General features: G+C 55.8%; 1 protein-coding gene across 1 annotated transcript; it reads right to left on the reverse strand.

Annotated features, from left to right (window-relative positions):
- Positions 1-1,333: 1,333 nt before the first annotated feature.
- On the reverse strand, positions 1,334-6,307 carry TMEM121B (transmembrane protein 121B). Its single transcript, XM_035284524.3, has one exon. The coding sequence runs from the start codon at positions 6,125-6,127 to the stop codon at positions 4,388-4,390; it is 1,740 nt and encodes a 579-aa protein (XP_035140415.1). The 5' UTR covers positions 6,128-6,307; the 3' UTR covers positions 1,334-4,387.
- Between the last annotated feature and the right edge of the window lie 5,708 nt (positions 6,308-12,015).

Raw genomic sequence — 12,015 nt, forward strand, 5'->3', positions numbered from 1 at the left:
GTCAAAGCCATCACCTTATTCTACATCCGCTCCAGGGAGAAGTGAAGACATGTTCCTGTGCTGTTCTGTAATGATTCTGTATGTACAGTCTGTTCCTTGTTGCAGTTATACATGTCGTAGGGGAAAGGACCATTTCCTATGTGTCTTCTGTGGTTGCCCCTGTTTTATAAATAATGACGAAGTTCCAGGAGGCCAGGTGATAGATAGGCAAAGCCACAGCTCACTAGAGGCAGAGAGAGCTCAGGCTCCCATGAGCATCTACTCTCAGATCTCGCCTCCCGGGCTCTCCTGAGTCAAACCCCTGCATTGCCTTTGGCACAGCCAGAAGCAGCAAGCTAAGGTGACAAAACAGAGAGGGTGTATAATACTGGCTGCCTGTGTACTAAGAAACCACTATGTGGGCCGGGTGCAGTGGCTCACACCTGTAATCCCAGCACTGTGGGAGGCCGAGGCGGGTGGATCACCTGAGGTCAGGCGTTCAAGACCAGCCTGGTCGTCATGGTGAAACCCTATCTTAAAAAAAAAAGAAAGAGGCCGGGCTCACGCCTGTAATCCCAGTACTGTGGGAGGCCGAGGTGGGTGGATCACGAGGTTGAGATCGAGACCATCCTGGTCAACATGGTGAAACCCCGTCTCTACTAAAAATACAAAAATTAGCTGGGCATGGTGGCACGTGCCTGTAGTCCCAGCTATTCAGGAGGCTGAGGCAGGAGAATTGCCTGAACCCAGGAGGCGGAGGTTGCGGTGAGCCGAGATCGCGCCATTACACTCCAGCCTGGGTAACAAGAGCAAAACTCCGCCTCAAAAAAAAAAAAAAAATTAGTTTCTCAAGATGTTCTCCTTTGGAAAGCTACTCTTATAAGAAATGGGGAGCTGGGCGTGGTGGCATACACCTGTAGTCCCAGCTACTTGGGAGGCTGAGGCAGGAGGATTGCTTGAGCCCAGGAGTTCGAGGCTGCTGTGAACTATGATGGCGCCACTGCACTCCAGCCTGGATGACAGAGTGAGACCCTAGCTCAGAAAGAAAGGAAAAGAAAGAAGGAAGGAAAGAAAGAAGTGGGAGAGAGAGCCCAGGGTGCTGGGAAAAATCGCTCTCAGGCTGACTCCGTTAAAAGCTGAGCCGGCTCTGCCGACTAACCCTGTCAGATACTCACCTGCCCCAGGCCCCGGCCTCACTGGCCCCCTGAGCCACATGCCACTGCCTAGAAGGAAAGGGCCAAGGCGTTCTCATAATGTTAACACAAACTGATAAAATAATAGCGAATGTCACAGTGACATTTAAAAACTTCGTAAGGAAACCAAGACAGAAAAGATCTTAAACCGCACAGGAAGCTTGTCACAAGTCTCAAGTTTTTTATTTTCAGAACAGAGTCTGGTTTTATTTTTAAAAAGAGAAGGAAAAAAGTGATAAATGCTAGTGAGGTGCCACTTCCCTCGTTCCTCCAGGCTCTCACCGCCAGCTAGCGCTCTCACAAAACCCACGGATGCAGAATCAGGGCATGTTCAAATGGAACAGTCTTTAGAGAGGGTCTAGTCTTTTTTAAATAAGTAAGGATTTGGGAACTTACTGAGAGGAACCCCCTGACTGGCAGAAACATTAGGATCAGGCAATTCTCAAGATTCTGAGAGGATCCCAGGGTCCTCTTCTGTGAACCACGCATGTGCTGGCATTGGCCTCGGGAGACGGCACCTCCTTGGCTGTCAAGCCCATGGGGAAATCTCAGGTTTGCCCCTGCAGCAGGGATGCAATAGAAAGCAAGGCAAAGGAAGCTCCAGGGGTCATGACAAATGGGGCAGGGGAGGTGAGTGCAAGGGCCTGACCCTCTGAGCACCCAGTGCTCGACCCACATGTGTAAAACAGGGTGACTGGGGCTGAGTTGGAGGCCTGGTCTCTGCCAGAATTGGGCTGGTTGCCATCAACCTCTTGACATATCCAGGGAAGTGGCAGCTCATTGGAACTTATCACAGCCTCCCACCAAAAACCTAACAGTACAGAGATTTTACAACCGGGGAGACCAGGCAGGAAATGGCCATCTAAACAACAGAAAGGGGCAGGTTGGGGGGCCGGCCAGTGGCCAGCCATGGCTCAGACACAATGTCCTTTCACAGTCACTGAGAATAGGTAGCAGAGAAACAGCAAAGCTGGAGAGAGGACATGGGAACAGGGAGCAGCTGTTGGTAGCCACCCAGGGCCCCGGCCCCAGAAGCTCAAGTCCAATCAAAGGGAGGGGAGAGACGTCAGTGGGGTCGGAGGAAGAAGGCAGGAAAAAAATGTGAAATCCAGGCAGCTCTGGGGCCACATAGGGTGAGGGACTGGAAGCACAGATCATGGATGGAGTGTAAACATTGTCCCCCACCCTTCCCTGCTCTGAGAGCATGAGGAGGCTCAAGAGGACTCTGGTCAAGCCCTTGGCCCCTCTTACGTCTGTCTACATGGGTGTCTTCTGTTCCAAGCCCCCAAGCAGTTGGAGGGGGGCACTTCAAGCGGGAGGCAGGGGCTTGACCGGGGTGCTGAGTTCATGTCCAGTGACTTGGCACTCCTGGCCCTCCCTGTGCGGGGCGCTGTGGACACTGTGGCTGTGCCAGCCCTGCCCCACACCCAGCCCGGGAGCCCAAGCCCTCCCTCTGACCTCCGCTGGAGCATTGCACACCCTGTGCAGAGCGGGGAATGTTCTGCCGCTGCAGCCTGGCTGGCTTCTCTCCCGGTCGTCTGTACAGGGGAGCATCAGGACCAGGGTTTTCAAGAGCCACAAACTCAAAAACTGTGAGAGTTGGAATTACCTTCAGTCTTAGAGATCACTCACCTAACTTCTACTTTTTTAACGTGAGAAAACAGGCCTAGAAAATAAAAACGATGTGTCACTCAAAGCCAGTGAGTGACACAATCAGAACTAGAATGAACGTCTTCCGGTAACTCACCTAGGACTTATCACACCGCATAAACTTCCCAACACAAGAAGGGAGAAGGGGAAATAAAAATTCTGCCAGCTTCACCCCCACTGCGTCCTGCTGAGGGTGGAAGGAAGTGAGTATTTCCTGGCCTTGTTCCCTGCTGTGCTCCTGCACCCTTAAAATACGTAAAAAATACTTATCCTACCTCAAAGACTGCAACAGTGACATTCCACACCAAGACTCGAGTACACAGCCCCCAGAGGTCTCTTGGCATCACCCTCAATGAGAGGAATCTAGGAAGGAAAGCGCTGCAGGCTGCCTTGGCCCTAGTGAGACTCAAACAGACCAGAGGCAGGAGGTCACCACCTCGCTTTCTGATCTCCACTTCCTAGAGGAAGAACCGGTGGGGAATGGGGCTTCCTACTCCACTGGGCCCGTGGAGGGCCAACTTCATATCCATCTAGGAACACCGCCAAAGCTATTACTCTAAGCCCAGATCTGACCTTAGTCGGCACCAAACCACAGGAAGGATGAGAGTTCTAGGTGCAGAGGGAAGAACAGAGGGAGGCCAAGCCAATGGCTGATACTCCACAGACCCTGTAATAACACTGGCACCCAACCCCAGCTGGAGCCGGTGGCCATGGCGAATGCAACTTCTGAGTATTTTGTCTTATTTTTTGCAAGCAGCATCAGTGCACAATGCAACAAAAGTTGAAAGCACGGAGGTAGAAATGCTCGCTCACCCAAGAAAGGGTGCAGTTTGGTCCTTAGAGAATGGATCCCCTCCTCCCTCTGAGCTAACAAGAGAAGAGCAGGATTGAGGAAGATCCTGGGTGAGCTTCTCCCTTTGAAGGGAGTACCTGGGCAGCTCCCAGGGGCCCAGCTCTTCCTGGGAATTCATGGTCACAAATCCAGGCAGAAAAGAGGAGTGTGGTGGTAAGTAAGGTATAGGGGGCAGGGCCTCCCCAGATCTCCTACCCATTGCAAAGGGTCACAGGGTGGACGCAAGAAAACAACACTACACACACAGAGACATACACTTTGCATCTATGACCTGGGAGAAACCGAATAGACACATCAGTGGAAAGTGGGTTCTGGGTCAAGGAATGGGACAATGGCCACCAACCACAGCCTAAAAGAGGCTGGCACTTCTAAGCCAGGACGAAAACCCAAGGCTGCACACCCCTCTCCTCCTGAGGGATGGCAATTACAGTGGAGGTGGGCAAAGAAGCAGAGGTACAAGCCCCTTGGAGGTCAGGAGTGGAGCAGGATAGGAGAAGAAAGGAGGGGGTAGGTGCACCCACCTCCCTCACTGTTAACTGCTGGTCTCCCTCCAAGCGGTCCTCACCCCCGGGGTGCAGAAGGACACCCTGGCCCTTAGCCCTATAAAGGATTACCTCTTCCAAACAGCCTGATCAAATCTGGATGACAGAAGGTAGAAGATAAGGGGGTTGGGGACTCTCAACCCAAAACCAGGGACCCATGCCCTTCGCCCTCAATTCTGGGAGGCCACAGCCAGGGTGTTGACATAGCCGTGGGCACCCCCGTCGTTCTCCGAAATGCAGTGGCCCAGCTGGGAGCCTCCCTGAGGTGGTGGCGGAGGTGGCGGAGGGACGGAGGGCGGAGCACCATAGCCCCCTCTGGCCCGACTCGGGGAGGCCCGACTGCCCCGGTCCCAGCAGCCCTCCAGCGCCTCCAGGCCGCGGCAGCCAAGGAAGAAGAGGTTCTTGAGCATGAAGATGGAGAGGGGCTGCTGGTAGCTGACCACCAGGAGGCAGCGCAGCGCCAGCAAGGGCACGTCCACCAGGCAGCCGCCCAGCAGGCGCAGAAGGCGGCAGCAGCTGCTGGGCCCGGAGGCCTGGCCCCCGGATGCCGCCGCTGCGGCCGCGGCGTTGAGCTCATAGAGCCAGAGCACCGGCGAGGCGAGGGTGAGGAAGTAGACGGCGATGAGCAGGTAGCGCAGGTGCGAGGGCAACGGAGCGCGGCCGTCCAGCATCAGCTCCACCAACGTGAAGCTGTCGAGCAGGTCCAGGCACGTGCCCAGGAAGCACCCGGCCGCGCGGTGCCGCTGGGGCTGCAGCAGCAGGGGTCCCGCCGAGCCGGGCGGCGCGCCGGCCTCGCTGATGGCCCGCACCAGGCTGTAGAGCAGGGGTACCGACAGCGCCATGGTGAGGCGGAAGCCCGTGGTGCCGAAGGGCGCGCGCAGTTCGATGAGGTCTAGGATGGAGGTGCCCAGGATCAGCACCACCTTGGGCGTGAAGGCGATGGAGTAGATAAGCCAGGCCAGGTAGGCGAAGGCGAACTCGCCCGCTGCCGCGGCCGCCCCCAGGCCGCCCCCCGCGCCGCCGGCGCCCCCCCGGGCTCCGCGCGCCTTGGCCCCGGCGGAGGTGGCCGAGGGGGCGGGCAGGTGCAGGGGCGGCGCGGCGTGGTGGTGGTGCGGGTGGTGGTTGTGCGCGCCGCTGGCCACGCCGCCCCGACGGCCCCGGCTGTTCTTGGCGAAGAAGATGGCCCAGCCCACCACCACCACCAGGTCCGTGGCGATCCAGGAGCACCAGTACAGGTCGGTGACGGCGATGAGGTACAGGTCCAGCAGGCCGCCCTGCGCCAGCAGCAGCACCACGGACAGCGCCTGGTAGCCCCAGCGGCACCCGGGACTCGGGGCGCAGCCGCGGCGCCGACCCCTGCGGCCGGGCCGGGCAGGGCGGCCGCAGCAGCAGCAACACGAACAGCAGGAGGCGCCGCCTCCCGCCCCGCCACCGCCCGCGCCCCCAGCCGAGCGGCTCCCGGGGCCCCCGACGGCCCCGGCCGCGGCCCCCCCTCCGAAGTCCGCGGCGGTCATGCTGCAGGAGGAGGTGGGCGTGGAGCTGGAGGAGGAGGTGCTGGCGGAGGAGGAGAAGGCGGTGGGCGCGGGGCCGGCGGCGGCGGCGCTCCCCTGAGCCGGCGGCCCCGGGAGCGCGGCGTTGGGCACCAGCGGCTTGCTGACGCTCAGGCTCTCGTCGTCGTCCTCGCGCTCGGCCCCCGTGCTGCTGCTCGGGGAGCCGCCGCCCCCGCCGCGTCTGCTGCCGCCTCCCCCGCGGCTAGTGCTGGTGCTGGTGCTGCTGTCGCCCGAGCCTCTCCGGCCGCGGAAGGAGCCCCCGCGGAGGAAGAGCGGCTGCAGCCGGGCGGCGGCGGGGGGCGGCGGGAAGGCGCCGGGCGCGGAGGAGACCGAGCGAGGGTGGCCGAGCGCCGGGCGCATTGTCCTCCGAGGGGCTCCGGGGCCGCCCAGCTGCTCCCTCCCCGCCAACCCCGGGCGGGCGAGGTGACCGAGGGGAGCCGGGCCCGCCGCCTCCCCAGCGGTGGGGACTCGCACCTGGGCCGGGCGGCGGCGAGATCCGGACTGGAGCCACTGGACTGGGCGAGCCGGGCCGGGCCGGGCGGGAGCGGGGGCAGGCGCGGAGCGGAGCAGACCGCGGTGACGGCGGGCGGGGCGCGAGCCCGCCGGGAGGGAGGGAGGGAGGGAGGCTGGCGGCGCGGAAACCAGGACTGGATTCGAGGGGGAGAGGAGGCGGCGAGACCAGAGGAGGGGAAAGCGCGGCACGCTGGATCAGCAGGAAAAGGGGCGGGGGTGCCGAGCGTCAGAGTGGGGGGGAGGAGTCCTGTGGCCTGGAGGAAGCGGAGGAGGCGCGGGCGGCCGCTAGAGCGAGGCGACCCGCGGGGGACTCTCAGGGAGCGCGGACTCTTATGGAAGTCCCTGGGAGTCCCACCGGCTGCACCCCAGGGCGCTAGTGCCTAGATGGCTTCGGTGCCCCCAAGCGATGGACTCAGGCAACAGGGCGGGCTTTGCACCTGGCCTTCTCAGCTCTGACGCAGGCGAAGGGCAGCTTCCTGTCACCCTCCATCCAGCGTCCTTCCCACGGGCCCATCCGCCTCTCCCTAAGGCACTAAACACCAGTGGAGACAGGCCATGTTGGCAAAAAGGGCCAGGGCAGCAGCCCCGGACCTACAGTCCTAAATATCCGTGTGCCCAGCACTGGGGTCACGAGCCTTCTCAGGGACGAACCAGCAGATGGAGAAGTTCCCTGAAAACACCTGCCTAGGAGGAGAGTTCAGTGGCATCCACCCAGCGGGCTTCTCAAGGGTTTTAAAAGCAGAATGGAACATAATAGGAAGATGTGTCTGGCAGGGAGGAAAATAAAGGGACACTTAGAGGTGTGGGCACCTGGATGAAAACAAAGGCTCCAAAGGGATGATGGTGAGGGTTACAGCCCGTCACGGTAGACAGACACCAAGGAAGAAAAGCAGTCAGTACCCTGTGTAGACAGGCTCAGGAGAAAGGGCCCAGCAGCTCACCCCAGGACTCACCTGTGGCTGGGGCCGGATGTCCATGCAGCAGCTCCTGAAGGCAGAAGGTAGAGTGCTGCCTTTGGGGATTTAAGGGAGAAGGAAATGACTAGAGCAGTGGGGCCCCAAAACAATCTGAGGTTCACCAGTAATGGAGACATTCCATTCCCGGCCCCATAAAAGGAGAGCAGGAAGCCCGCCTGGCCTGTTGGCCTCCACACCCTTGGGGTGGCCTGTGCCCACCCTGATTTCATGACCTCTGAAGCGTTGCTGAGGCCTCACCTTCCCCAGGTAACAGCTTGCAGCGGGGCAGCACCAGGCAGTGTGACGGAGCGCGTGCAGTGGAGCCGCAGGGCTTAGTCAGACCTGCCCCTAAATCCACCTCTTGAATGAGGGTCAGTTTCAGCCAAACCTGCCTTTTCCAGTTCCCCGGAGTCTGCACAGCCAACCGCTTTAGAACCTGCACCATTTCCACCTCTCCCAAACACACCACCTTTGGAAAGCAGGCATGGCGGTGAGGGCGGGAGGAGCTCTGGGGCCGCTGTCCCAGCGGTGCCACTTGATACCTTTGTGGTCTTATCCTGGATATTTCGCCTCACAAAGCTGATCTATAAAAAAGGCCCCGCCCCTACCTTATGAAAGAGATCATGTGTGTAATCCCTCTTCGATGACAGAGCCAGTTCCTGGCTCGGAGTCCACGCTCAGGTAAAGGTCTCTGTGTGATCATCATTCCACTTAGCCTTAGCTTCCCAGGGAATGTCCACTCACAGCAGGGGCCACCAATGGCTGTTTTCTGGCTGGACTCTGAGTTCTGTTCCCCCACAGCATCGAATTTGATAAGTGCCGGAGAGCGAAGCTGCCATGATTAGGACCGTGGGTTCTTGGAGCTGGTCTTCACAGGCTTAGAGTGTGAGAGATCCAGGGTGCCAGTTGGGGCCAGGGTCCACCCACATGGACCTGGGTGGGGAGTGAACGGTCTAGCGGGTGCAGCCACCACCCATGGGGAGCAACACAGCAGGCGCAGAGCTATCAGGGCTTACCCAGTCCAGGTCAAAAAGTGGTCTTGTTGGGGGTCTGCTGCTAATGGGTGATTATAGCAGTTTCCCAGTCCCTTTGTGATACAGCTGGCCTAGAGTTAGAAGCTGTACAGTGACATTTTATAAACTGACAACACTGTTTCCATTCTCCTCACAAGGACTGCTAACCTTGGTTTCTGTAAACTGCTAATTTACTTTGCACAAAGGTAAAGCTGCATACCTTCTATCTGTAACTGCCAGAATTGCTGGCCTTTGTTTACCAGAGTAAGCACCCCCAGATATTTCCATCCTGGCGCCAAGTAAATAAAAATCTATGGATCCCACCCCTACCCAGACAGATGTGTAAACGAATGCTAATCTTAGCATCTGTGAACCCCTTAAATGACAATCAGAATGTCAAATAGTCCCCTGGCCCTTGGAATGTCCGGAGCCCCCCTCACCCTCCTCTTAGCCTGGGAGGTGATTGACAGCTTTCATTCCCATCTCCGCTCTTCACCCCCACTCCCAAGGTGGTTTTTGGGAGTATAAAAAGGTCTTGTCTCTCTTCTTTCGGGGCCACGGGTTGGAGAGACGTGAGTCCTCCGTGGTCGCCGGCAATAAACCCTGCAATTTGGCATACTTTTGTTCTGGTGTTGACTTTCTATGTTCGGTTCGATATAACACCTTCAGGAAAAAACCCAGCGGCAGCTCACACAGAAGCAGGCTCAGGCCTCCTGTACGAGTGAAGTGAAGTGGTGGAAGAAGGAAGCAGCTGGTGGGGTGAAGTGGCTCATGCCTGTAATCCCAGCAATTTGGGAAGCAGGGGCGGGAAGATCACATGAGGTCAGGACTTTGAGACCAGCCTGGCCAACACGGTGAAACCGCATCTCTACTAATAACACAAAAATTAGCCAGGCGTGGTGGCACGCACCTGTAATCCCAGCTACTCGGGAAGGTGGAGGCAAGAGAATCACTTGAACCTGGGAGGTGGAGGTGGCAGGGAGCCAAGGTCACGCCACTGCACTCCAGTCTGGGTGACACAGTGAAACTGTGTCTCCCAAAAAAAAAAAAAAGGAAGCAGCTGATGAAGGAGAACTGGACTCCTGAGAGCCAGGGAAGAGCGCCCTCCCACTCCCCAGCCCACAGCCTACCCTGTCTCAAAAAACCAAAAAATAAACCAAGTTCTTTCCTAGGAGGGACATACACATATAAGCAGTGAAGCACAACGAATTATTATGAATATTATGACCAAATTCGGGGTCCAGAAGAGATACAGAACAGGAGTGGGGCAGCACAGCCTTCACAGAGGGCGAGACGAGCGCGCTGTTTCGAAGGCTGAGCAGGTGCTGGGGAGCAGAGAGGAGGTAGAGCTGGATCAGAAGGGCAGTCAGGACCAAGATGGAAAAAGGGCCTAAATCATAAAGCAGCAGGCTCTGTACAGAGTGACAAATATTGGCTCCACTTGAATTCGAAGTATAGGAGAGCATGCAATGAAAGGCGCAGCTGAGGACACAGGCAGGGCTGAGTTCCCGCAGGCCACCGAGCCCAGGCCGAACCTGGGTTGCATTCTAAGGCAGGAAGGAACTCTTGAAAGCCAGAGTACACCAAGCACAGATGTGCATGTTACAAAAGCTGCTTGATCAGCCGGGTGTGGTGGCTCACGCCTGTAAGCCAAGGACTTTGGAGGCCAAGGCAGGCGGCTCACCGGAGGTCAGGAGTTCAAGACCAGCCTGAACAACATGGTGAAACCCGTCTTTTTTCTTTTTTTAAAGAAAAAGAATAAATAAATAAAAAGAAAAGTTGCTTGATCGTGCAGACGATGGATTAGAGGAAATGAAAAATGGAGGTACAGAGACTATGTTCTAATTCTGGCAATACAGTGAATTAAATCATATAAAAACTCCTCAGCTTACCAAAAAAAAACACTCAATGAAATAGAACATTCTTTAAATGCAGTTAATCTCAAAGAGTAAGGGAAACTCTTGGAACCATAAATGAATAGGAAACCAGACTGGAAAGTGACATACATGAGGCTGTGAGTGCCTTCAGATACGTAGTCAGTCTCGCTCAGCCACACCATTTAACATGTGGCTATCTAAATTTAAATTTAGGCCAGGCATGGTGGCTCATGCCTATAATTCCAGCACTTTGGGAGACTGAGATAGGCGGATCACCTGAGGTCAGGAGTTCAAGACCAGCCTGGTAAATGTGGCAAAACCCCATCTCTACTAAAAATACAAAAAGTAGCGGGGCTTGGTGGCACAGGCCTGTAGTCCCAGCTACTCGGGAAACTGACATGGGAGCATCGTTTGAACCCGACAGGGAGAGATGCAGTGAGCCAAGATGCCACTGTACTTCCGCCTGGATGAAACTCCATCTTCCCCAAAAAAATTAAAAAAAAAAAAAAAGGTTTTACATATTTCTTCTCCTGTCTTAATTTATTCAAAAAGCAATTGTATAAAACTATAACTGTATTGTTGGGCCTTTAACATACAGACATCAGCACAAAGAAGGCAGAGAGCAAGGCTATGTTAGTGCAAGGAAATGCAATCAGACGGTAACCCAAATTCATTCAAAAGGAAAGGAAGACCACCAGAAATGGTAAAATACAAACAGGTAGGTATTTTTAAATATCTTATATATAGGCCAGGAATGCTGGCTCATGCCTGTAATCCTAGCACTTTGGGAGGCCAAGGCCTGTGGACTGCTTAGCTTAAGCTAGGGAGTTTAAGACCAGCCTAGCCAACATGGTGAAACCCTGTCTCTATTAAAAATCCAAAAAGTAGCCGGGCGTGGTGGCATATGCCTGTAATCCCAGCTACTCAGGAGGCTGAGGCAGGAGAATTGCTGGAACCTGGGAGGCAGAGGTTGCAGTGAGCTGAGATTGTGCCACTGCACTGCAGCCTGGGTGACAAAGCAATACTCTACCTCGGGAGAAAATAAACAAACACACACTTCAGTCCTACCGGACGTGCTAAAAAATAAACAAAAAACCTGGTCAGATGCATTGAAGATCAGCCTGGGCAGCATAGCAAGACCTCATCTCTAAAAATAATTTTTTTTTTTAGCAGAGTCTCGCTGTAGCCCAGGCTGGAGTACAGTGGCACAATCTCGGCTCACTGCAACCTCTGCTTCCTGGGTTCAAGACATTCTCATGCCTCAGTCTCTGATGTAGCTGGGACTACAAGCACCTGACACCACAGCCCGCTGATTTTCATATTTTTAGTAGAGACGGGGTTCACCATGTTGGCCAGGCTAGTCTTGAACTCCTGACCTCAGGTGATCTGCCTGCCTCAGCCTCCCAAAGTGCTGGGATTATAGGTGTGAGCCGCCGCACCCAGCCAAAAATACATATATTTTTTAAGTAGCCAGACATGGTGGCATGAGCCGGTAGTCCTAGCCACCCAGGAGGCTAGCATGGGAGGACCATTTGAGGCCAGGAGTTTGAGGTTATGGTGAGCTATGATCATGCCACTGTACTTCAGCCTAGGTGACAGAGCAAGACCCTGTCTCAAAAAAGAAAAGAAATAAACCTTCAGATTTCAAGTATATAGTAGTCCTCGAGGGATTCATTCCAAGACCTCCAGTGGATGCCTGAAACTGAGGAGACACACAGACACCAGCCTGAGCAATATGGTGGAACCCCATCTTTTAAAAAAAAAATCTATTAATATAAGGCTGGGCACGGTGGCTCAAGCCTGTAATCCCAGCACTTTGGGAGGTCGAGGAGGGCGGATCACGAGGTCAAGAGATCGAGACCATCCTGGCCAACGTGGTGAAACCCCAT

The sequence above is a fragment of the Callithrix jacchus genome, chromosome 1 (assembly GCF_049354715.1).
Source record: "Callithrix jacchus isolate 240 chromosome 1, calJac240_pri, whole genome shotgun sequence".
In the NCBI taxonomy this organism is placed as follows: Eukaryota; Metazoa; Chordata; class Mammalia; order Primates; family Cebidae; genus Callithrix; species Callithrix jacchus.